The 22,851-nt window shown below is 34.0% G+C and overlaps 1 protein-coding gene across 2 annotated transcripts; it reads left to right on the forward strand.

The window, feature by feature from the left end:
- The first annotated feature begins 4,301 nt into the window (after positions 1-4,301).
- Positions 4,302-22,635, forward strand: CLUB (TRAPP II complex TRAPPC10/CLUB). Of its 2 annotated transcripts, XM_028070639.1 has the most exons (21): positions 4,305-4,640; positions 5,146-5,375; positions 9,443-9,624; positions 10,191-10,374; positions 10,526-10,616; positions 10,789-10,949; positions 11,925-12,014; positions 12,141-12,302; positions 12,533-12,594; positions 12,758-12,848; positions 13,825-13,988; positions 14,109-14,319; positions 14,524-15,069; positions 15,163-15,375; positions 15,625-16,006; positions 16,082-16,172; positions 16,309-16,393; positions 17,929-18,118; positions 19,204-19,496; positions 21,910-22,000; positions 22,130-22,635. In XM_028070639.1, the coding sequence occupies exons 1-21, from the start codon at positions 4,577-4,579 to the stop codon at positions 22,309-22,311; spliced, it is 3,765 nt and encodes a 1,254-aa protein (XP_027926440.1). In that variant the 5' UTR covers positions 4,305-4,576; the 3' UTR covers positions 22,312-22,635. The 2 variants fall into 2 exon arrangements, with proteins under 2 accessions (XP_027926441.1, XP_027926440.1); XM_028070640.2 differs by lacking the exons at positions 21,910-22,000; positions 22,130-22,635 and adding an exon at positions 20,914-21,867 and having other exon boundaries at positions 4,302-4,640.
- The last annotated feature ends 216 nt before the right edge of the window (positions 22,636-22,851 follow it).

Raw genomic sequence — 22,851 nt, forward strand, 5'->3', positions numbered from 1 at the left:
AAATTTTATGATTTTATTTATAATTTTTTATCAGCAGATGTATTTAAGCCTATATTTTTTTTCTATTTTACTATAATTAAATGTTTATTCTTTTTATAAATTAACTTTAAACAATTTGTTTACCTATTTTATCAGTAGAAGAGCTAAAATAAAATATAAAGATACAGTGTGTATTTATACTTTCATAATAAGAAACAAACAAGAAACAAAAGTGGTTATGTCTTATTTATAAATTATGGCGTAACTCTTACATAACATTCAAGAGCTATCTTTTATCTTTCATAACCCTAACAATCTCCTTACATACATGTGAATGATGATGTTGCACAAAATTAATAAATATAAACATTAAAGTCACTCTCTTAGTATTGTTTTCTTGCCACTATCTTTATTTTATTTTAGTATATTTTTCTCCTCACAGTGACAATGTATAGGGTTTACATTATAAGAAAACAAACATGAATAACAGATAGTATAATTATGTTTAAATAATTTATTTAGTTTAGATAATATAATTATGTTTAAATAATTTATTTAGTTTTGATCAATTATGAAGGGTCAAATCATAAATTAATAAAAATAATTTTGATTTTATCCTATTATTGATTTTTTATCCAATTTTAATTTTTTTTTTGTTGATTTGGTTCTTATCATGGTAATTTAATAGTATCCCTAATACATAATGTCTTAATAAGAATCTTAAAGTTCAGACCATTATGGAATACTTCAAATTAATAACTAGACTCTTAGTTTCAATAACTAAATTATTATTTCAGTAGTCAAATTATTTTTTGAATTGTAAAAAATTGAAGTATTAATAAAATTTGTTATTTTTACTCGACTGAATATATTTTGTAAAAGTATCCTCTAACTTTTCTCATACACTCCAAGCTATAGCTGCACACTTTCACTTTCAGGCTGGGATGTTCCAAGTATTTCTCTCAAGTCAGCCATCAAATAATATTAATTGCTGTGATAAATGGAACGTAACTAATTTATCTCATTAAAATAACTTCGTTATTTATTAACCATCGACAAAGTTGATATTATCAAAGTATTATAATAATTCTTTTAATTGTCATAAATTTTTTTATCACCATGTAATATATATTAAAATAAAGTTTAAAAGATGAAAGATATATATTCAAATTCTGTTATTATTAATTTAATTTTTATTCTTTGTATAATTTTGATCAAATAATATATTCTAACTTATGTATAGAAAAAGAAGATTTTCAATAAAATTTAAAAAATTGAAGTAAATAAAAATTTTAAATATTTTATAATTTGAATATTTGTTTTTATTTTATATGTTTTTAAAAATATTTTTAAAATTTTATCAACTAGGTTTTATTTGCAAATTTAATAAATAAAATTTATTTAGTATTCTAATTTAAAATATATACAATTATAATTTTTTTTTAAATATTTAATATTGAAGAAATAACTTTCTTACTCATATTTAATAATATTATGTTTACTTTACTGTAATTTTTTATTATTTTATAAAAATTAATTAATTGATATTGAATTGGTAGAAAACAAGTATGAGTATATATATATATATATATACCTTTTATCCAATGATAACAGGGATGAGATGAAACAAACATTTAATATCTATTGGGTTTTGGTAATAAGGATGAATGTTTTCTCTATAAATAAGTATTAAGCATTGGAATAATGAAATTCGTTGGGTCTCTTTCCTTGTCCATTTTCTTGTCCCGTTGTCATATCTATATAACACTTTTAATCATTTAGTAATTAGTGAGTTTTATTTTCTAATTTTGTAAATTTTTTAATTATTATTTTTAGTTCTTATAAAATAAAAAATATGTGAGTTTATATTTAGTTATTCTAAAGTTAATTTTTTTTTTAAATTCAAATATTTTTTTAGTCTATAATGTTCATTTCAAAAAAAATTATTTTACAAACTCGTTTTTTTTATTTGTCACATACTAACATTGTGTTAAATCATTCAAATGATCGGTTAACTTTTTTCCCGATAGATATATTATAAGGCCCAATTATTTTTCTGCTCTTATTTTAAGGGCTGCCCCAAATCAGTTAGGCCAAAAGGTTGGCTCATAGGGTGCCAAGGCCCCTAAAGCAGTCAAGGTCCCTTATTCTGCACTCACTTGCCAAAATCAGTGTTCTCATTCTTCCCCTTTTCTATCCACAAAAGTTCTGCTAGGTTTGGGTCTTACCTTTCTTCGCGTTAGCTCAACTCAATTCTTCAGTCACGTAAGCATTCCCAGTTTTGTCATCATTATTCTAACTAAGGTTCATGGTAACCCATTTTGAATTTATTCCACTATTTTTCAGCTCGTGAATCTGCTCTATGGTTTGTAGTACTCACTTGCTTGGGTGTCGGGATATTCTGCTAGCTTTTTCCAGGTAAGGGAAGCTAGGGTTTCACGTTTTAAGTCATATTTGCTTAATCTTATTGCTTTTCGTGATTTTGTATGCTTGGGCGAAGTTTTTGATGGTATGAAGATGAACTATATGTTGGTATGATTGAATGACTGAACTGAGCGCGCGTGAACAGTGGAGGGTTCTGGTTTTCTCACCCAAGCGAGCGTGTCTCGCCTAGGCGAGATTAGCAGCAACTCGCCCAGGTTATCTACGCGAGATGTCGCTCAGGCGATGAGCTCCTATTTTGAGCAAGAGTCCATCTCGCTCAGGCGAGGAGGTCTCGCTTAAGCGAGAGAACGCGAAGGCCATTGTTCCCACTTTTCAAGCCCTCGCCTAGGTGAAAGGAGCTCGCCTGAGCGAGAGAAGCCTCTCAGCCTGAGCGATAGTTGGGCGAGAAAGTGTTTGGGTCCTGTTTCCTTCTTTGTTTTTGGGTGTTTGCTACATGTTTGGTGGGATTGCTACGTTAAAGCATGAGATGAGTGAATATGCATGAGTAAGATGGTTTATGGGTTGTGAATGATGAGTTTGGCATGATCTTGACAATAAACATGTATGGGATGATTGGTTATAAAAGTGACATGGAATTGTTATGAACAATGATGTAAAGTGGTTGATGGAACATGATGTTGATATGGTTAGGACGTAATTCCATGAATCTCTAGGTGAGATCTCATGGTGATGCCTCATTTGGTTAGGATGTAATTCCATGATCCCTGTTAATGGGAGTTCATGGTGGTGCCTCATTTATATAACTTAGTAAGGATTTAAGGTAAGGATTGCATCCTGATACTCTAAAGAGCCAGTTAGTCTCACGTAGAGTGTACTGACTCAAGTGGTGACAAAAGCAGGATAACAATTAGCTCGGTAGAACAGTAAAGGCCACTACAAGTGCAAACATCCACAGAATCCGACTAATTATATGTATTCAGATAAGTCGTATCTTGAGTCTTAGTGTATTTGTTTGAGAGTCATCACATACTTGGTTGATGTATGTATACTTCAAATGTATGAAATGGCATGATAAATCATTTTCTGCTCTAGCTTACCCTTTCTGCTTGTTTGTGTGTCCTGTGTGTGGTTTTCTCTTTTTGCGATGATCATCAATTTATTGATGTGAACATATGCGAGAACTCCCCGTGGTCATCAGGGTGATGGAGATTTTGCTGCATAGCCTATTGGATTGAATTCCACTTATCTGAGTTTTCTTTTAGGGAGGTTCCGCTCTAGATTGGATTCCGCTTATCTGAGTTTTCTTTTAGGGAGGTTCCGCTGCATAGCTTATCTAGATTGAATTCCGCTTATCTGGGTTCTCTTTTAGGGCTATGACCCATGTATTGTCTGGTTGTTGGCCTTTATTTTGAAATACTGTTGATTCCTCACTATACTTTGTTACTGGCATCGTGGTGGTGTGTCCTAGTTCATTCCTCGTTTCTTTTGGGATAACGGTAAGGAGTAACATTTATACTCAAGTACCTCGCTTACTATATTATTCTGTGTGACATATTCTTTAATTAGGGTTATTAATTAGATGAGGTGTTACATATATTAGAAATAAAAAACAATGATTTTTTTTAAAAATAATTATTTTTATAAAGACTAAAATTTACTTATTTCTTGAATAAAAAACATATGTATTAAAACATAGTACAGCTTCACTATTTGGTGTAGATAGATTGTTTTCTATTTTATCTTACAAGAAAAAACATCGGTATAAAAAAAAAAAAGAACAATAACATTAAATTAAAAATTAAAATACAATGAAGAAAAAGAACAAAAAAAGTTAAAATATAACAAGTAAGAGACTCTGGTTAAAGAAAAAAACTAATTCTTTATACTGTATATACACAGTTAATACGCGAACGAGCGCGGTGTTAACTCTGATGATTCTCAGAAGCAAAGTGCAGTTAACATTTTTCCACGGAAGAAAATAAGTATCCATAGAGAGTGACATGACGGCTGAGGCAACGGTCTGATGAAATGTGCGAACGGTGATGGTGTACACCGCGAAGCACTAGATCTGCGGGCCGTGACCTCTCCGAACTCCATACTCAAACTAGCTCTTCCAACTCAACACTCTCACTCACTGCACCACCGCGCTCTCTTCTCTCTCTTTCTCCGCGATTTCATTTCCATGGATCTTTCCTAATTCTTCAGATCCACCATGGCCAACTTCCTCGCTCAGTTCCAGACAATAAAAAACACCTCCGATCGCCTCGTCATTTCAGGTATTTCATCACTATCTTCCTCTCATCGCTTTGTAACCGAAGATCCAATCTCCTCCGTTCTCTCTGCATTCGCTTGTGGTTTCCTAGCATTGTGCTATTCGCAATCGCATTGAAACGCTCCGTTTCTTTCCGTTTTTATCTTTAAAGGAGCTCTGTATTAGTTTTAGATCGCGGTGTAGGGTTTTAGTTGCGTTTCACTGCAATTTATTATTCTGCCTATGTGATATTAGTATTTTCAATAATTGCTGATTGTAATTATCGAACTTAGGAATACTTCAATTTCAATTTCAATGTATTGTGATGATCGTTTCAAGGTAAAGATGAGCGAGGTCCATTGGAAACTGCAAAAATAGTCTCAACTGTTGTCATTGTTGACAATGAATAGTCGCAGTGGAAGCAGAGACAGTAATAAACAGTAGATGTAGTATTATTGATCTGGATGTGTGCGTGAGAATGTGTGTGCATGTGACTTCTTTATATTGATGCTTTGTGAATTGATTCTCAGTGGAGGATGTGAGTGACTTGTGGCCAACTGTCAAACCTGCTTTTGAGGGGCGTTCGCCGTTCAAACGGGCGACTTTGAATAACAAGACGCGGAACCCTGTCTTTGTTGACGCATTGCCAGCCGAGTTCATATTAACTACTGATTCAAGACTACGCAGCCGGTTCCCTCAGGAGCAGTTTTTATTTTGGTTTCGAGAGCCTTATGCAACAGTTGTACTTGTCACCTGTGAGGTAACAAGAATTCTAGTTTATATTTTTTAGGTTGCAGTACAAAATTGCATGTTTTAATAACAACTTAGGTTAGATATGAAGAAGTTTTTGCTGTTACAGTAGAAAGAATTGAGTATTGTTGTTATTATTATAAATTAGAAGATGAGAAGGTTTTTGATGTTGTAATATAGAGAGTAAATGGCTGTTAATAAGGGGAAGAAAATATATTTGTGGTTACATGTTTTGATTCAATAACATCATCTATCAGTTTTTCAAGCTACATATATTTTTTATTATTCCTTTCAAGTTAGTTAAGAGAGAAGAGAGCATAACACGAAGGCGAGTGACAATGATTTCAGCAAAAATTTCTCACTTTGATGGCTTACATATGATTATTAGAGTGAGTTGATGGAAAATCTTCCTCATCATGCCAATGGTCTAGGGAGGTTGGTTGAAACTAGTTTTGAGGAGTCCGATGAAGGGGTTGTGTTGATTGAAGTAGAGTTGCAGCAGTTGGGAAATGCCAGTACAAAGATCATAAAGTCAAACATTATCCTTTTCGGGCTATTGATAGATCAATCTTTGAACAAGCCTCGGACAGGCTTCATATCACATCCAATATTGATTGGGATTCCCTAAATTGAAAATTTATGTGCAATGATCATGTGAAGTAGTTAGTTCTTAATTGTTTGAGAAGAGCGTTTGAGGTTCATGAAATGAAAGTATATGAAACCATTACTCATATTTGGCTAGAATAATGGTAGTGGCCAACAAAATGAGGAGCAATGGAGAAGGTATGCTTGACTCAGAAGTGATGGAGAAAATTCTTCAAAAATTGGTGGAGAGATTCACCTATGTTGTGGTTTCGATTGAGTAGTCAAAAGAGAAAGAAAGAATGTGGTCGACGAGCTTCAAAGCTCTCTAGTGGTTCATGAACAAAAGTTTAAAAGAAGTAGTAGAGATGGGGAATGAACACACAAGGTGGAAAATAGTTGAGAAAGGGGAAGAGGAAGAGGAGCATATTGGGGTTGAGGATGTGGACAATGAAGACAATCTTTCTCAAAGGCCAAGGAGGAATATTTGAAGTGCCACAATTTGTGACATTTTCAATTTGAATGTCTCAAATGGAACAAAGAGTCAAATTACGTTGAATTGGACAAAGAAGAGGAAGAGGAGCGTATTGGGGTTGAGGATGTGGGCAATGAAGACAATCTTTCTCAAAGGCCAAGGAGGAGTATTTGAAGTGCCACAATTTGGGACATTTTCAATTTGAATGTCTCAAATGGAACAAAGAGTCGAATTACGTTGAATTGGACAAAGAAGAGGAGCTTCTTTTGATGGCTTTTGTAGAAGAAAATAAAGCCAAAAGAAACGATGCATGGTTCTTGAACTCTTGATGTTCTAATCATATGTGTGGAGACAGAGGAATGTTCTCTAACATGGTAGAAGAACATAAGCATTCTGTTAAGTGTGAAAATAACTCTCCAATGTTTGTGGTTGGAAAAGGCAATGTAAGATTGGTGATTAATGGAACTACTTTTCTTATTCAAGATGTAATTTATGTTCTTTAGCTTCGAAACAACTTGTTGAGTATGAGGCAGTTGCGGGAAAAAGGTCTTGCTATTTCATAAAAAATGGAATATGTAATATCTATCATCCAAGCAAAAGATTGATTGCACATACGAAGATGAGTATCAATTATATGTTTATTCTTCTCAATGAAAGCTCCAACAATAGTGCCCCTATTCAAGAATGTTTGGATACTTCCTCAAACTAGCTTACTTTTGGCATCAAAGGTATGGACACTTAAGCTATATGGGATTAAAGGCGCTACAAACAAAAAAAATATGATGTGTGGACTACCTGAACTAGAAGTCTTAAATGTTTCTTGTGGAGTTTGTTTTGTCAATAAGCAACACCATAATCCTATTCCCGAGAAGAGTGAATGGTGTGCTAATAAGATATTTGATCTCATACATGCATATTTTTGCAGACCAGAAGAGCCTATATCACATAGTGGAAAGAGGGATCTCCTGTGCTTCATTGATGATTACAGTCATATTTGCTTTTTGAAAAGTCAGATGCCTAGGAGTGTTTCAAGACTTACAAGAAATTAGTAGAAAATAAAGCAGAAACATCTGTGAAGTGTTTGTGGACGGACAAATGAGAATAATTAACTTTCAATTTCAAATCATTTTTGTGAAAAAGGTGGAATAATAGACAATTGATTAGAGCGTATACACCACACCAAAATGGGGTTGTAGAAAGAAAAAATAGAACAATGATGAATATCGTATGTTGTGTGCTCTTTGCTATACAGGTTCCCAAATCTTTCTAGGCTGAAGTTATAAATTGGGCATTTTACTTGTTGATTCGATGTCCAACATTGCTATGAAGAGCATCACTCCTCAATAAGCTTGGAGCGGAGTCAAACCTTTAGGAGAATACCTCCAAGCTTGTGGTTGCGCACATATGCACATACCCGAGACAAAAAGAGGTCAAATTGATGATAATAGTTTTCCTTGTATCATGTTGGGTGTGAGTGATGAGTCAAAGGGTTACTGTCCTTTTGACCTAAGACAAATAATTAGTAAGGATGTAGTTTTTGAGGAAGAAAAAAAGTTGAGATTGAGAATGAAATTATAAAAACCAAATAGAAGCAAAATTGGTTTGGGGTAATGATGGTTTCAATGGTGAGGAAAGTGAGGGAGAGTAATGGTGATGATTTAGAGGAAGATGAAGAATTTGGTAATGCTAGTGAAGATAATGTGAGGGGTAGTGATGCTAGTAATGAAAATTATATGAAGGATAATAATGCTAATAATGAAGTAAGAATTCACATGTAAAGGCAATTGAAAGAAGAAGAAGGACACTAGCTTGGATGGAAGGATTTGTGAGTGGTGAGGGGTTGAGTGTAGAAGCATAAACCTACATGGTACAAAACATTATGAGTGATGATCCAGCTTTGTTTCTTGAAGTTGTGGAGCATGATAAATGGAGGAAGGTTTTGGACAATAGAATAAGTTCACTAGAAAAAGACCAAACTTGGGAGCTCATGGATCTGCCAATTGGAGTGAAATGAATTTTCAAGACAAAATACATTTGATAAAACTGATTACATAGAAAGTTACTTTTATTTTTACTTTTGATAATAAGAATTTGCAATGATTTATCCCTTTCCTATTGGAAAAAAAAATCTGTTTTCATATATAGTATTATGTCTGTTTTAGATACATTCTTGGGCTTGTACTTAACTTTTGAGCTTTTAGTTTAGATGACTGATTTCTTACATGGTATGCAACCTTTTTAATTAGGGGAGCTGACATTTGGTGCTTGTTAATCCTTTCTAGTAGCTATATTGTTTTAGCACAAGGTGATGTATGTATTCTTTGTCCAAGCTTCAATTTCCAATGAACTTTAATGTGAAGTGATTTCGGAAAAACAACATTTTGGATTTGCACCTGACTTCTTTAGCTTCTATGATTATAAATAAGTTGCATGGCATCCTTTTTTATTTAAAATGTCCAGTCTTCAGATAGTTGCTACAATGCATCCATTTTAATTCATTGGATTTGACTAGGTTTGTTTCTGCACACATTTCCTGCTCACTATTTGTAACTTTTGTTGGCATTAAGATTGAATTTTAAATGTTATTTCTTGTTGGTTCTGTTGAATTAGCTTGATGATGCCCTGATGTGTTGCTAGTTTCCTTTCTTGTGAAAAACAATTCTGATCACTTTTTACCTGTTTTGGAAGTTTTTTCAAATGTTGGAACAGAAATTATTGTTAATCTGCTGACGAAATTCATTAAGGAGTTTTATTTCATAGGTTGATCTATACTTGGTGTATAACTATCATGTTGAATTAGCCTGATTGTGGTTAGTTTTCTTGCTTGTTAAAAGAATGCTGATGTTTTTTACATGTTTTTGGGAGTTCTTCGAATAACAGTATGTATTGATAATCTGATGCAGAAAACATTATAAGAGCTTAATTTCATGGTTTTAATAGGTTTTTGGTGTATAATCCTTTCAGTTATTGATTCAGTTGTGGGATCTATTGTGTAGTTTAACTCTTAATTTTATTCCCAGGATCTAGATGAGTTCAAAAATATCCTTAAACCTCGTTTGAAATTAATTGTCCAAAATGATGAAAGGGAGTGGTTCATTGTATTTGTATCAAAAGCTCATCCAGCAAATGATCAGGCAAACAAAATGGCGAAGAAAGTATATGCTAGACTTGAAGTTGAGTTTAATACCAAAAGAAGAGAAAGGTAACCTGACAAATTAGACTTGCAACAAGTGAGCTCTTCCCTTCTCCAATGGAAGTTTGAATGTTTTGTTGATAGTTTGCTGATATTCTTTACAACTCAATATGTTTTATCAACCTTTTGATATATATTACAGAATATGATCAACACATAGGAATTTAAACTATTTAATTGTTTATTGTTTTGGTTAGTATGAACTTGATGTGTCGATATAGAAAGCAAAAGTGGTGCTTGGAATTTAGCTTCAAGGTTCACTCTTATACTTTCTTTCAATAGGATTATTTGATACGTTTTCTTATTTCTTTCATAAATAAATATTATGGAATCATCTGTTAACATTATACATGCAAGTGGTTGAGACTTTTTATGGTAGAGTTAGGAAAAAACACTGTGATAGTTACCAAACAGAAATAATAACAATTGAGAAAGATAAAAGATTTATTATTCAAGTTTATGTTTAATATTTAGTTTAATTGCATTAATGACACAACTTAATTTTCTTCCCTTTTTATTGACAATTTTATTTCCTTCTCATTTGATGCTTTTAACATGGTTGCTTCCTCATCTAGATGTTGCAAATATGACATGCATTTTCCTGAAGCAAACTTTTGGGAGGATCTAGAATCAAAGATAATGGAATGCATTAGAAATACCCTGGATAGACGTGTACAATTTTATGAGGATGAAATACGAAAGCTCAGTGAACAGCGCCTCATGCCAGTCTGGAACTTCTGCAATTTTTTTATTCTAAAGGTTAATGCTATTTTGATGAATTATACTTAAAAGTGCAATAAATGATTTTGACGTATGAAAGTCCAACCTTTGTTGTTCTTTATAAGTTACCCCTTTCTGCTAATTCTGGGAGCTTTTGGGGTCTTTAAATAAATTTGTATTCTGTGCTCAGGAAAGCTTGGCTTTTATGTTTGAAATGGCTCACCTTCATGATGATGCGTTACGGGAATATGATGAGCTGGAACTCTGCTATCTTGAAACAGGTGCTTGATGCTTAGTTTCTTTCTCTGTTGTTGTAGCCAAATAAAGTTGATGTTTTTAGATTGACAATTTTGTTCTTTATAAACCCCCTTCACGGGAACATTAAATCTTGTGTCTAACAGATAGTCTCCTGTGAACAATGAAAATTGATTCAAATGACTGAAATGAATGCAGTTAACATGACTGGAAAGCAGAGAGATTTTGGAGGGGCTGATCATGGTGATGATCAGGCAGCATTGCTTAATCCAATAAATAAACCATTGACACAGATGGTTCAAGAGGACTCGTTTAGGGAGTTTGAATTCAGACAGTATCTGTTTGCATGTCAATCAAAGGTTTGCCCTGGCCAGAACACTTATATAATGCTAAACATGTTAGCAGCTTAGTTGTAAAACAAATTTAGATTGATTTTGCTCTAATGTCTTCTTTGCTGTTTGTAAGCTTAGCTGCTTCTTTGCTTGTATTATTTATGATATATATGATTTAAGATCATGGTTCTCAAAATTGGACCGCTGGTTATACTGAAAATCAGTCTCTAGTCTAGTTCGGTTGTGGTGCACAACTGGTGATGTACAGAATCAGTGTCAAACTAGTAAAAATCCGGTTCAACAAAAGATAATAATAAATTACAATTTTAACTTTTTTCTTACAGTTTAGATGATATGCATATTTATTTAAACTTTTTATGCATTTTAAATGCAAAGAACCCATAAATTTAAGTTTTATTTAGTTTTGAGCAAGATAAAATTATGATATTATATATTTTTTGACATCATTTAGCGTGTTTTTAATTATTAAAATAGTTTTATTAATATTGGTTTGACCCACCGATTGAACCATCTTAACTGGTCTAATGACCAATTTGGTTTTGAAAACATTGTTTAAGATGCAATTTATAGATCAGACTGAATTTTACCTTTTGCATTCAATTAAAATAAATATAAAATAATTTGCATGAAAACACGAAAAATTGGTAGTGCAGTACTCTTCTTTATAAATAAGGATACTCATGTATGTACACAACACAAAAAATTCATTATTCCCGATTTCTTATCAACATGGTGTTAGTGCAGTACCATCCTCCATGACCTGGTTTGTCACTAATCCATTCAACAATTCCTAAAGTTTAATCTATTTGGTCTTTGTCACTGATTTAGAGATGTTTGTGCTCCAAAAATTGTAATATCCAAAGCCTTTTTAACGACTATCTGTTTGTGTTGTCATTGACATTTTGTGTTCAGGTACTATACTGCAAGTAACCATCCTTTTAACTGAATTATGTGGCTTACTAAATTACTGTCATTTTGCAGCTCTTATTCAAGCTACATCGTCCCATTGAGGCTGCAACACGAGGCTATTCATTCATAATAAGCTTCTCTAAATCATTGTCCTTGCATGAGGTATTTGATTTACTGTATTTGATCAAATGCTCTCTTCACGTGTCTATATTACTATATTATTCCAGTTTGAGTTGTATAATTTTTTTGTTTCTCACATTTTGACTTCATTATGATATTTCTTTTCAGCGGATTCTGCCATTTTGTATGCGTGAAGTCTGGGTAGCAACTGCTTGCATGTCTTTAATTAAAGCAACCACTTCAAATTATACTGATGGAAATGTGGCGCCTGATATAGAGAAGGAGTTTTTTCGTCTTCTGGGGGACCTATACTCTCTAGCTAGAGTTAAGGTAGGATTCTCATGAAGTTGGTAAATAGACTGGATATCTATTTTGTTTTGATGCAGTCTTCAAATGAGACAACTCCAATGACAAAAATGCACCATTTAGAAATGGAGTTGAATCAACGTCATCTTTTTCATCCTCGTTTAGTCTGCCATGTTGATTATCAACTACATTGATATTGTGTTCCATACCATTGTTAACAAGAACTGCTTTCTAAATGTTATATATCTTGGCAGTTCATGAGGCTTGCCTATTTAATTGGGTATGGAACTGATATAGAAAGAAGTCCTGTCAACAGGTACATCTTTTTGTGATTGCAGATCAACATTTTCTTTTGCATTTTCTTCATCAGATCATGCTGTATTCCTTTCATTGATTGTGTAGTGCATGATTAGTTACATCATAGTTGGTATAGTGTTCCCTGTTTCTGGTTTAATAGTTGTTTCTTTCCCTTTGAGCAGTGCTTCCCTCAGCTTGCTACCATGGCCTAAGCCAGCTGTCTGGCCTTCAGTTCCTGGTGACTCATCTGTGGAGGTGCTTGAGAAAGAAAAGGTATTGTAGTCATAATCATGGGAATGACTTCACAATTTACCAGATTGTCACCCAACAGAAAGTATAATTAACAAAAAAATTTGTTCACTCCTGGACATTCACTATTATACCAACTGGTGTGGTATGAAAAAGGATCTTAATTTGGAATTTGTCTCGCCTGACCCAGTACATGTGTGGTGCATAGTTCCATGTGTATAAAATAGAGGAGGGTTGTATGATGCAGCCAATAGCCAACATAAAAGTTTTTAGAATCTTCGCATCGAAGTTGATTTGAATCATACAAAGTAATTTTTAGCAGTCATGATGTTTTTCTAAACTGGTCTGTCTGGCCTCCATCAGTCAACATTTCACAGGTTATTGGAATTGAAAGATATTGCCCTATGAGCCCACATATTTTGCACCAGCCGAAGGCACCAATTAACAACATATGGCTATGCTTTTCATGCAACTGTTTCAAACCCATTTTCTTTTTGTAAAAATGTTCACTTAATTTTTGGTTCAAGGCTTTTTGTCATTTCTTTTATTCCTGTATTATAAATTGAAAATATTTTTTTTAACTAGAAGTAGAAAAAATTGATTATTTCTTTCATGGGAACTGAATTTACTGTGGCCTGATAGAGAAAATATTCTACCCAACCAGTTACTCTACCGTCTCTCATTTCCCCTTTCTTCCCTTGTTCTGCAGACTCACGATACTTCCCACAAAAGTTGCCACATATGCCAGTTTTGTTATTGTCTATAATCCCTCCCCCTTCTGCCCTCACCCTAGTTGGAGCATCCTAACGATTTCTTGTAGTAGAATTAGAATCTCACTTGAAATAGTGAGATCAAATTTACATAGGAAATGGGTTGAGTTGAGTTTATGTTGTATGTTTTATTACTATTATTATTATTATTATTATTATTATTATTATTTGTTTCCCTAGATTTATACCCATCATATTTTACCTTAAATAATATGATTATATATTTGTAGCTTATTCTCCAAACAACTTCCAGAACCAAGCACTTTGGTATCCAGAGGAAACCCCTGCCCCTTGAACCTACTGTTCTTCTGCGAGAGGCCAACAGGCGCAGGGCCTCACTTTCAGCTGGAAGCGTGTCTGAAATGTTTGACAATCGTCAGGGTCCAATGGATGGGTAATAAAATGCAATATATTTTGTTACAAATGGATTCCTTTTTCACGTCTTGGTCAGAAATCCTATATTTTTCCTATTACAATTCGGGTTTTTTTATCAATCTGATTTGTATGCTGACAGATCAGGTTTCGATGCATCCACAAGAATGTCACCACACAAAGCACCTCCAAATTCCATGACACGTACAAATTCTTCACCAGGAAACTTTGATAGTTCAATTGACCGACCAATGAGGCTTGCTGAGATTTTTATTGCGGCTGAGCATGCTTTGAAGCAAACCATTTCTAGTCCAGAACTGTGGAAATCTTTATCATCATCTGAAGAATTTGAGGTATCGTCTTAGTGTGATGCATAGTACAAGTTCAATGAAATTACTTTCTAAGATCCCTCTTTGATAGTTTCTGATAATTTATCCACATCTCTGATTGTGTTTTACATTTTCCTCCTACTGAATGCTCCTTGAATACTTGTAAACATGTTCGTTAATAGTTTACCTCTTGAATAAATGAGTAATATGTATCTTGGTTGTGGGCAGAAAAAATATTTAGAGCTAACTAAAGGAGCTGCTGACAATTACCATCGTTCTTGGTGGAAAAGACATGGTGTTGTCCTTGATGGTGAGATAGCAGCTGTCGCTTTTAAGCATGGGAATTTTGACCAAGCTGCAGAGTCATATGAGAAGGTTTGTGCACTGTATGCTGGTGAAGGATGGCAGGATTTGTTGGCTGAGGTTCTTCCCAATTTAGCTGAGTGTCAGAAGATGATAAATGATCGAGCTGGCTACTTATTATCTTGTGTGAGGTTACTTTCTCTTGATGAAGGATTATTTTTGACCAAGGAGCGCCAAGCCTTTCAGTCAGAAGTCATCCGTCTTGCTCATAGTGAAATGAAGGACCCTATACATCTTGATGTATCGTCATTAGTAACATTTTCTGGAAACCCTGGGCCTCCTTTGGAGTTATGTGATAGAGATCCCGGTATCCTTTCTGTAACTGTATGGAGTGGGTTTCCAGATGATATAACTCTTAATTCAATCACTCTAACATTAAATGCAACATATAATACTGATGACGGTTTAAAGGTATTTGTTGTTAGGAGCTATTTACTCTTTTCAATTATAGTATGAGAAGTATATAGCTTTTAATGATTAACTCATTTATTTAAATTGTTTTAGGCATTGAAGAGTTCTACAGCTGTTGTGTTACACCCTGGTCGGAATACCATTACCTTAGATCTACCACCTCAGAAACCAGGATCTTATGTTCTTGGAGTTCTCACTGGACAGATTGGAGAGTTGAGGTTTAGATCTCACAGTTTTTCAAAAGTTGGTCCTGCAGATAGTGATGATTTTATGAGTTATGAAAAGCCAGCTAAACCCATTTTGAAGGTATACTTTTAGCAAGATGAAAAAAGTAATGGAGTGTGACTGTTCAATAGAAGATAGGGATTTTCTATTCTTTTTAGTTTACTTCCTTCCTGTTCTCCTCTTGATCAGTACATGACTTGAACTTAAATTGATGTTATATTGGTTTCTGGTAATTACAATCTACCATTTGTTTTCAGTAGTGCTCTTTATCTTTTCGGTGACAAAAAAAAGGTTAATTACCTAATATTGCCTTTTTGTCTTTTTCTTTAGGTTTTCAAACCTAGAGCTCTTGTTGATCTTGATGCTGCTGTTTCATCTGCTTTGTTGATAAATGAACACCAATGGGTTGGCATTTTAGTTCGACCAGTAAAATACTCCCTCAAAGCTGCTGTCTTGCATATCGATACTGGTCCAGGGTTGGAGATTAAAGAGTCACATGTAATTGAGATGGAAAGCTATGCTGGTGTATCACAGAATAAAGATGACCAGCTGCAGAATGACTGTGCTCAAGTAAATTGTGATAAAAATTTTGAACGCTTAAGTCTTAATGATGGCAAAATAGAATTTCCGAATTGGGCAAGTGACAATCCTTCTATTCTTTGGGTTCTGGTACGTGCCATCGGTGACACACTTAGCAGAGGATCTTCTTCAGGTTAATATGGTGACAAGTTTTGATGGATCCATACATACCCTTTTCAAATGTACTGATTTTGTTTTCTCTTTCCAGCCACAACAAGGAGAGAAAGTATTGTAGATGGAATGAGAACAATAGCTCTGAAACTTGAATTTGGAGCATTCCACAATCAGATATTTGAAAGGTTTTTCCATTTTCCTTCATCCTTATGTTTGAATCAACATAATATATCATACAGCCGTTGAATTTTACATGTCATGCGTATGACTTTTAGATACTCTGCCATTGGTTGCATAATAGTCTCTTACCTTGATATCCAGGACCCTAGCAGTGCATTTTACAGATCCTTTCTATGTGAGGACACGTGTTACTGATAAATGCAATGATGGCACCCTGCTTCTGCAGGTATGCATATTTATTTTCATAATTATTTAATTAAACTTGATTATGAACGATATGCTAATAAGAAAAAAATAGCATTAACAATCTTGAATTAAAAAAATAACGGGAATCAAAGCATAAAATAGTCCCTTTCATAGCTTTTTGTGCCAAAAATTGGAAATAATAAATCCATTGCCTATTTTTGATTTGGACTAACTTTGATTGCTACCTGCAGAGAGAGAAAAATGAAAGATAGATTGAATATGTAAATCTCAAGGTCATGATGCCTAATATGACCTTATTTGGAATATGTAAAGCTCAAGGTGTTTTCATATTACTTAGCCATCATAAAAGAATGTGTACTTTCAGCTCGTTTTTTTTTTTTTTTTTTTTTTTTTTTGCAAATAGCTGTTAAATGCTTATTTAAGACCTAACAAATTAAGCTTGTAATACAGTTGGTTAATTACATGATATCAGAGAGTCTACGTCCAAGTTGTCTGGAAACTGATCATTGTTGTTTCCATTTTCTAATAAGAAATTGAATTTAAGCACAATGTTGAAGGCCTGTGCTTTGTCCACAATTCAAGCCCAAAGGGCTCTTGCATGGCATGGTATGTTAAATATGTCATTATAAAACCATTCATGGACCTTTACCTAACAACTTAGGGGATGGTATCATATTATATTCCCAGGAATCACATTTCCAAAAGTATTGTAATTAGGAATGTTATTTTTGGGTATATATAAAAACATGGGTTACATTTTGATATTCCAAGCAATACCTTAATAATTTTAAAAAATTTAAATAAAATAAGGCAAAAATGAATGCTACAGGTGTGTTAAAAATAACTTCCAGTATTCCCAAGGGAGTATTGCTTTCCCACTCCTCTCCATGGGAATGAAACTGTAGAAAAACACAGTAAAAATATAAGTTACAACTTTCCCAGGAATAGACAATCTTGGGAATAATTTTCAATAGTTATAACAAACATGGGAATATTACATTTCTGGGATTGAACTATTAATTCGTGAAACATAGACACTCATGCTTTTGGAATGGTTGATTTGTGAAAAGTGTAGTAGTTCTGTAAGGTCAATGACAAGGTTTCCATTCCATTATAAGATGCTTCAATCAAACCATTGTTGATTTGTTATAAAACCATTTGGTGCTCCACCAAAAAAGTTAAATTTTGGAATGATTGGTTTGACACGTTATCACATCCTCCATAACCTTCTTGCATAACCTTCCTGCATTGTTCTAAATAAAATTTCTGACGAAGTTGTTGTAGACTTGAGCACTGTCCATGTTTCAAGTCCATGTGTTATATATAAATCATTCATTTTCCTTCCGAGATTGCTTAAGCTTTTGGATGGTCTATTCTTTATGACAACATTCAACTGCTAATATTATGAGCTTTCTACTTGTATGAAGATTCCTATATAGCTGTACAAAGATATAACAATAATATTTTCTCATGGACACCGTTAACCACTAAAATTCTGAGTTTATAGTATTATTTTTCATTGATAAAGTATGCAAATTTTCACATGACTTCCAGGTAATACTTCACTCTGAAGTAAAGGCTACACTGACTGTATATGATGCATGGCTTGATCTTCAAGATGGATTTGTTCATACTGGACAAACTGAGGGTAGAGCTAATTCAAGTTTCTTCCCGCTAGTCATATCTCCCACTTCCAAAGCAGGAATTTTGTTTAGTATCTGCCTAGACAAAACAAATGCAGAAGGTAATTTCATTTCGTTGGGGAGGTCACTGAAATGATGTTATTGTTGCTTTTAATTTTCTTACACCAAATAATTTGATAAATGCACTGATTAATCACCGCAGAATTTGGGAACTGCAATCCCACCCATTTTCAGAGGTTTCTGATTTGTTGATTTATTCTATTCCAAGTTTAATAATTTGTGGCCAATTGCAGCAGTCAATGACTCTACTAATATTTCTTTTTCTTTTGAAATTCAATATTGATCTTTCTTAACAGGCGACAAATGTGTTTGAGGACTTTGTTCTTGTATCTTTAACATGTAGTCTTTGTTAAACACTAAAATATTATTTGGTTTGGGGGAAATGGCAAGGAGTTTTTTTGAAACTTGCGTGTTTGGTTCAATTTTTAAAAGGACAGAGGAAGGCAGCAAAACCCTTCCTAATCTTACTGTTTTCTCTCCTCCAATATTTGGGGCATTTGGAGGGGAGGTGATTTGAAAAATTTCAAGTGTATTGAAAAAAGTAACTTTATTTATCTTTTGAATCCAGAGTTATAATGGTATGAAGGTAAAGTTCTTCCCTCCACTTGTGAGCCAAACAAGAAAAGGACTACCTCCATTCCTCTCCTCCTCAACCAAATATGCATCTAATTAAAACCTCTCCCCTCCATTCTCCTCCTCAACTAAATATGTATCTAATTAAAACCTCTCCCCTCCTATCTCTTCTCCTCCCCTCTCGTCCGTCAAACCAAACAAAGCCTAATGGTTTGATTTGTAGTGTTTGTTAGTTCCGCAGGCACAATTGATTAGTGATTTTGATTATATTACTACCTTAATGGTCATATTTTTATTTTATTATGTTTTTCCTTGTGTGGTTTTACTCATTAAGCATAGGTGGCATGTGAATAGAATGTTATACTATAGATACATTAAAGCATTATGACATTCTTTATTTTCTGAGGCCTTGACAAGTTCAAAATTTTCAAGCTGAGTGATATTTGGATTTACCTGTTTTTATAATTTGTCCCAGTAAGAGTACTTGTGAAAATTATTATAGCTTGGTTTATGCAGTTAATAAGCTGATTTGATTTTTCAAAACAAAATACAGAAGCAAGGAAGCAACCAGAAAGCATATTAAATATCAAATACGGAATTTCTGGTAGTAGAACAATTGGGGCCCACCCTCCTGTCATGAATGAATCTATTGGAGTTGATGATGCCAGACAAGAGTTAATCTTCAGGAGTGCAATCACTTTGCAAAGGCCTGTGCTTGATCCTTGCCTAGCTGTTGGTTTTCTTCCTCTCCCTTCAGATGGCCTGAGAGTTGGACAACTAGTTAAGATGCAATGGAGAGTGGAAAGGTTAAAGGATTTGGACAAGGAAGGAGTTTCTAAACATAATGTAAGTTCAAATAAACAGAGAACAATTTTGATACCATTTCAATTCTGCATTTTTATGGTGTTCTATTTGTCTGGTGCTGCCCTTTTGAAATAGCCAACTTCAACTTATTTATGTGTTGTTACGTTTGGTGTCACTGCCAAATGAAGATACAGACACTACTTATTTGAGTATTTGATATTTTTTGCACCATCTAGGGACCTTAATTTTGCGAACAAATTGAGACAGGACAGAAAATTCTCCAAATTATAAGAATAACTTCTCTCTTATTTAGTATCAATATATATATATATATATATATATATATATATATATATATATATATATATATATATATACACACACACACACACACACACACACACACACACATACATACATACATTGATTACATAATTTAGGAGACCAGCACAACTTATCTTAGGAAACAAATCCTTGAGATTATGGGATTGATATGCTAGTAATAAAACCAAGATACAACCAATATATAGAATTAAAAATCTAATAGGAATAAAATTTGAAGCTTCCTAAAGTATCTTTTACAAATTAAAATCTAAAACTTCCTAAAATGTCTCAATACTCCCTCTCAAGCTGGTGAATAAATGTTCTCCATTCCCAGCTTGGATATAATTTTCTCAATGTTACTGCTGCTCAGCCCCTTGGTAAGTATGTCTGCAAGCTTTCCTTGAGTAGACACATATGGGGTGCAAATCAAGCCACCGTCAAGCTTTTCTTTGATAAAGTGTATCTCTACTTCAATGTATTTAGTTCTATCATACTGTACAAGGTTATGAGCTATGCCAATTGCAGATTTAGTCACAATATAATCTCATAGGTTCATCCCACTTTATCCTCAAATCTTCAGTCATAATAATTCACATTCCTTGAGTCATTGCTCAAAATTCTGCTTTGGCACTGGATCTAGCTACCACACTTTGTTTTTTACTCTTCTAAGTTACTAGGTTTTTAGCAAGGAAACTGCAATATCCAATAGTTGACCACCTATCCCTAATTGAACTTGCATAATCAATATCAATATATATATCTCAAGACTGACATTCTTGTTTTATTTTTTGCACAAAATTCCTCTTTCTGGTATCCTTTTAAATACCGGGCAATCCTATGAGTAGCCTGTAAATGTGCTACCTTTGTTGATGCATAAATTGATTGACTAGACTAATAGCAAAAGCAAAACCTGATCTAGTGTGTGAGATAGATAAATAAGTCTCCCCAAAAGTCGCGGGTACATTTTTTATCTATAAATAACTCTATTTTACTTCCACACTAAATCTTGCTACTATATTTTGTTTCCTGCCCTCACCAATGAAGATAGTCAATAGGCTGAATGAACAGTATGTAATTCTCCTGCATTGTGAGGCTTGTCACCATTTTCCATTTCAACCATTATGATTGTGATCAGAGGTGCAACAATGAAGGCTACAATAGAGACCAAAGAGGCGCAACAAGAAAGTTCGTAACCTGCTTGATGGTGGGGTAGCAATGAAGGCTGCAATAGGAACTAGAGAGGCGCAGCAAGGCTGCGCTTTAGGGTTTCCACAACAATGAAGGCTGCAAGTAAACTACACGATAAGTGGCTCCTAAGGATCAGGGGATCTACTACCATCTCAAAATTAGAAAAAAATAATTTCTTTCTTATTCAGTCTCATTACATACATCTTATATATAAATATATATACACACACATGCATTGATTGGATAATTTTGGAAACAAGCATAGTCTATTCTAGGAAACAAGTCCATGAGATTGTGGGATTGATGTGCTAGTAATAAAACCAAGATGCAACCAATATACTTAATTAAAACCAATTTGAATAATATCTGAAGTTTCGTAAAATATCTTGACTGAAGAAAATCTAAAATTTCCTTAAAAAATCTCAACAAAAATTAGAGGCACTTTTCTCATTAAACAAATAACTAGAACTGGTTATTTAGGGGGGTTATATTTTGCCCTCTATTGTGAAACAACTGAGCCAATACAGATGTTATAATTACGTTGTCAGGGAACAGCAAACAATGCAAGAAAGACAAGTTATTTGTACAAATACAAACCTTCCATTTACTCATATTTTTTTGCATCAATTCTAATGGTCCCGTCGGAAAAAGAAAAACTCCCTTTATTGGTTCCTTCCACGATATCCTCTCCAATCTTCCAAATATAGTAATATATTTCACCTCTTCCTATTACTCCCTCAACAATTTCTTTCCTCAACCACTAAGCATGCATGGTTATTATTATAGAATGATGTCAACATGCTCTATGCTTTTATTTGGAGAAACAAGAGAGGAAACTTTGGTTTAATATATGGTGTCTGAATTTGTATAAATACTGAGATTATTGTGCGATCTTCAACTCTTATGTATTCTGTTTGATGCCGTTTGTTTTTAATTTTGACAGGATGAGGTGCTATATGAGGTAAAGGCAAATTCTGGAAATTGGATGATAGCCGGGAGGAAAAGAGGATACGCATCTCTGTCCACAAAACAAGGTACTTGAGTCCATTGATTGTTTAGAAAATTATTGTTTTCAGTAACTGAGAAACATATTTTCCAGTGTTGAATGACTTGCAATGTGCTATGCCTTTGTTGATATTTGGATTTCGTTCTGGTCATGTCAGGCGCAAGAATTGTTATCTCAGTATTATGCATGCCACTGGTGGCTGGTTATGTTCGCCCTCCCCTACTAGGGTTGCCAGATGTTGATGAGGCAAATATAAGCTGCAAGCCTGCTGGACCACATCTGGTTTGTGTTTTGCCTCCGCCTCTCAGTTCTTCATTCTGCATTCCAGTTAATTCATGAGTTTTCACTATCCGATACTCAAGTTTGATTGAGTTTGTGTTCTATAGGAGTTTAGGATGTTTGAGAAATTTTATTTCCGTAAAGTAGGAAGTGTAACTTTGTGCCTGTTAATTCCATTGCATGAAAAAATCTCTATAGTTGGATTTGTGTTGCCTTTAGCCTCCATGCAGTTTCCAAAGTTTTAGCAGCAGCAACCCTGGCGCCTGTATAGTAGAATTTTGTGCTCTTGTACGATAGACAGATACACGGATCATAACATTCTTTTGTCTCATTATTATACATGAAATTATAAAAGTCGGTAGGAACCACCATATTCAATTTTCACATTTTGCTTCCTTAGAATCGAACATTTTCTTGATTCCCTCTATCCCCTAAATTTTTCCCATCTCATTAATCAATTAGCACATAGTTAAATTTGTTTCATCTCATTGAACTAATTGATCATACTATGCTTGCATGGTTGCTTCATAATAGGTTCTCTGTTTTTCAATATCATGTCACTGATTTAACATCAATATTACTTGTATAATATATGTGAAA

Source organism: Vigna unguiculata, chromosome 5 (assembly GCF_037176805.1).
Source record: "Vigna unguiculata cultivar grain cowpea cultivar isolate G323 ecotype 2 chromosome 5, ASM3717680v1, whole genome shotgun sequence".
NCBI classification, from domain to species: Eukaryota; Viridiplantae; Streptophyta; class Magnoliopsida; order Fabales; family Fabaceae; genus Vigna; species Vigna unguiculata.

Bases quoted from the DNA above. Each gene is read 5' to 3' on its own strand.
- CLUB (XM_028070639.1), top strand. From the start codon at position 4,577: ATGGCCAACTTCCTCGCTCAGTTCCAGACAATAAAAAACACCTCCGAT. The intron at 12,015-12,140 runs GTATTTGATTTA...ATTTCTTTTCAG, and splicing joins AATCATTGTCCTTGCATGAG to CGGATTCTGCCATTTTGTAT. The intron at 12,849-13,824 runs GTATTGTAGTCA...ATATATTTGTAG, and splicing joins AGGTGCTTGAGAAAGAAAAG to CTTATTCTCCAAACAACTTC.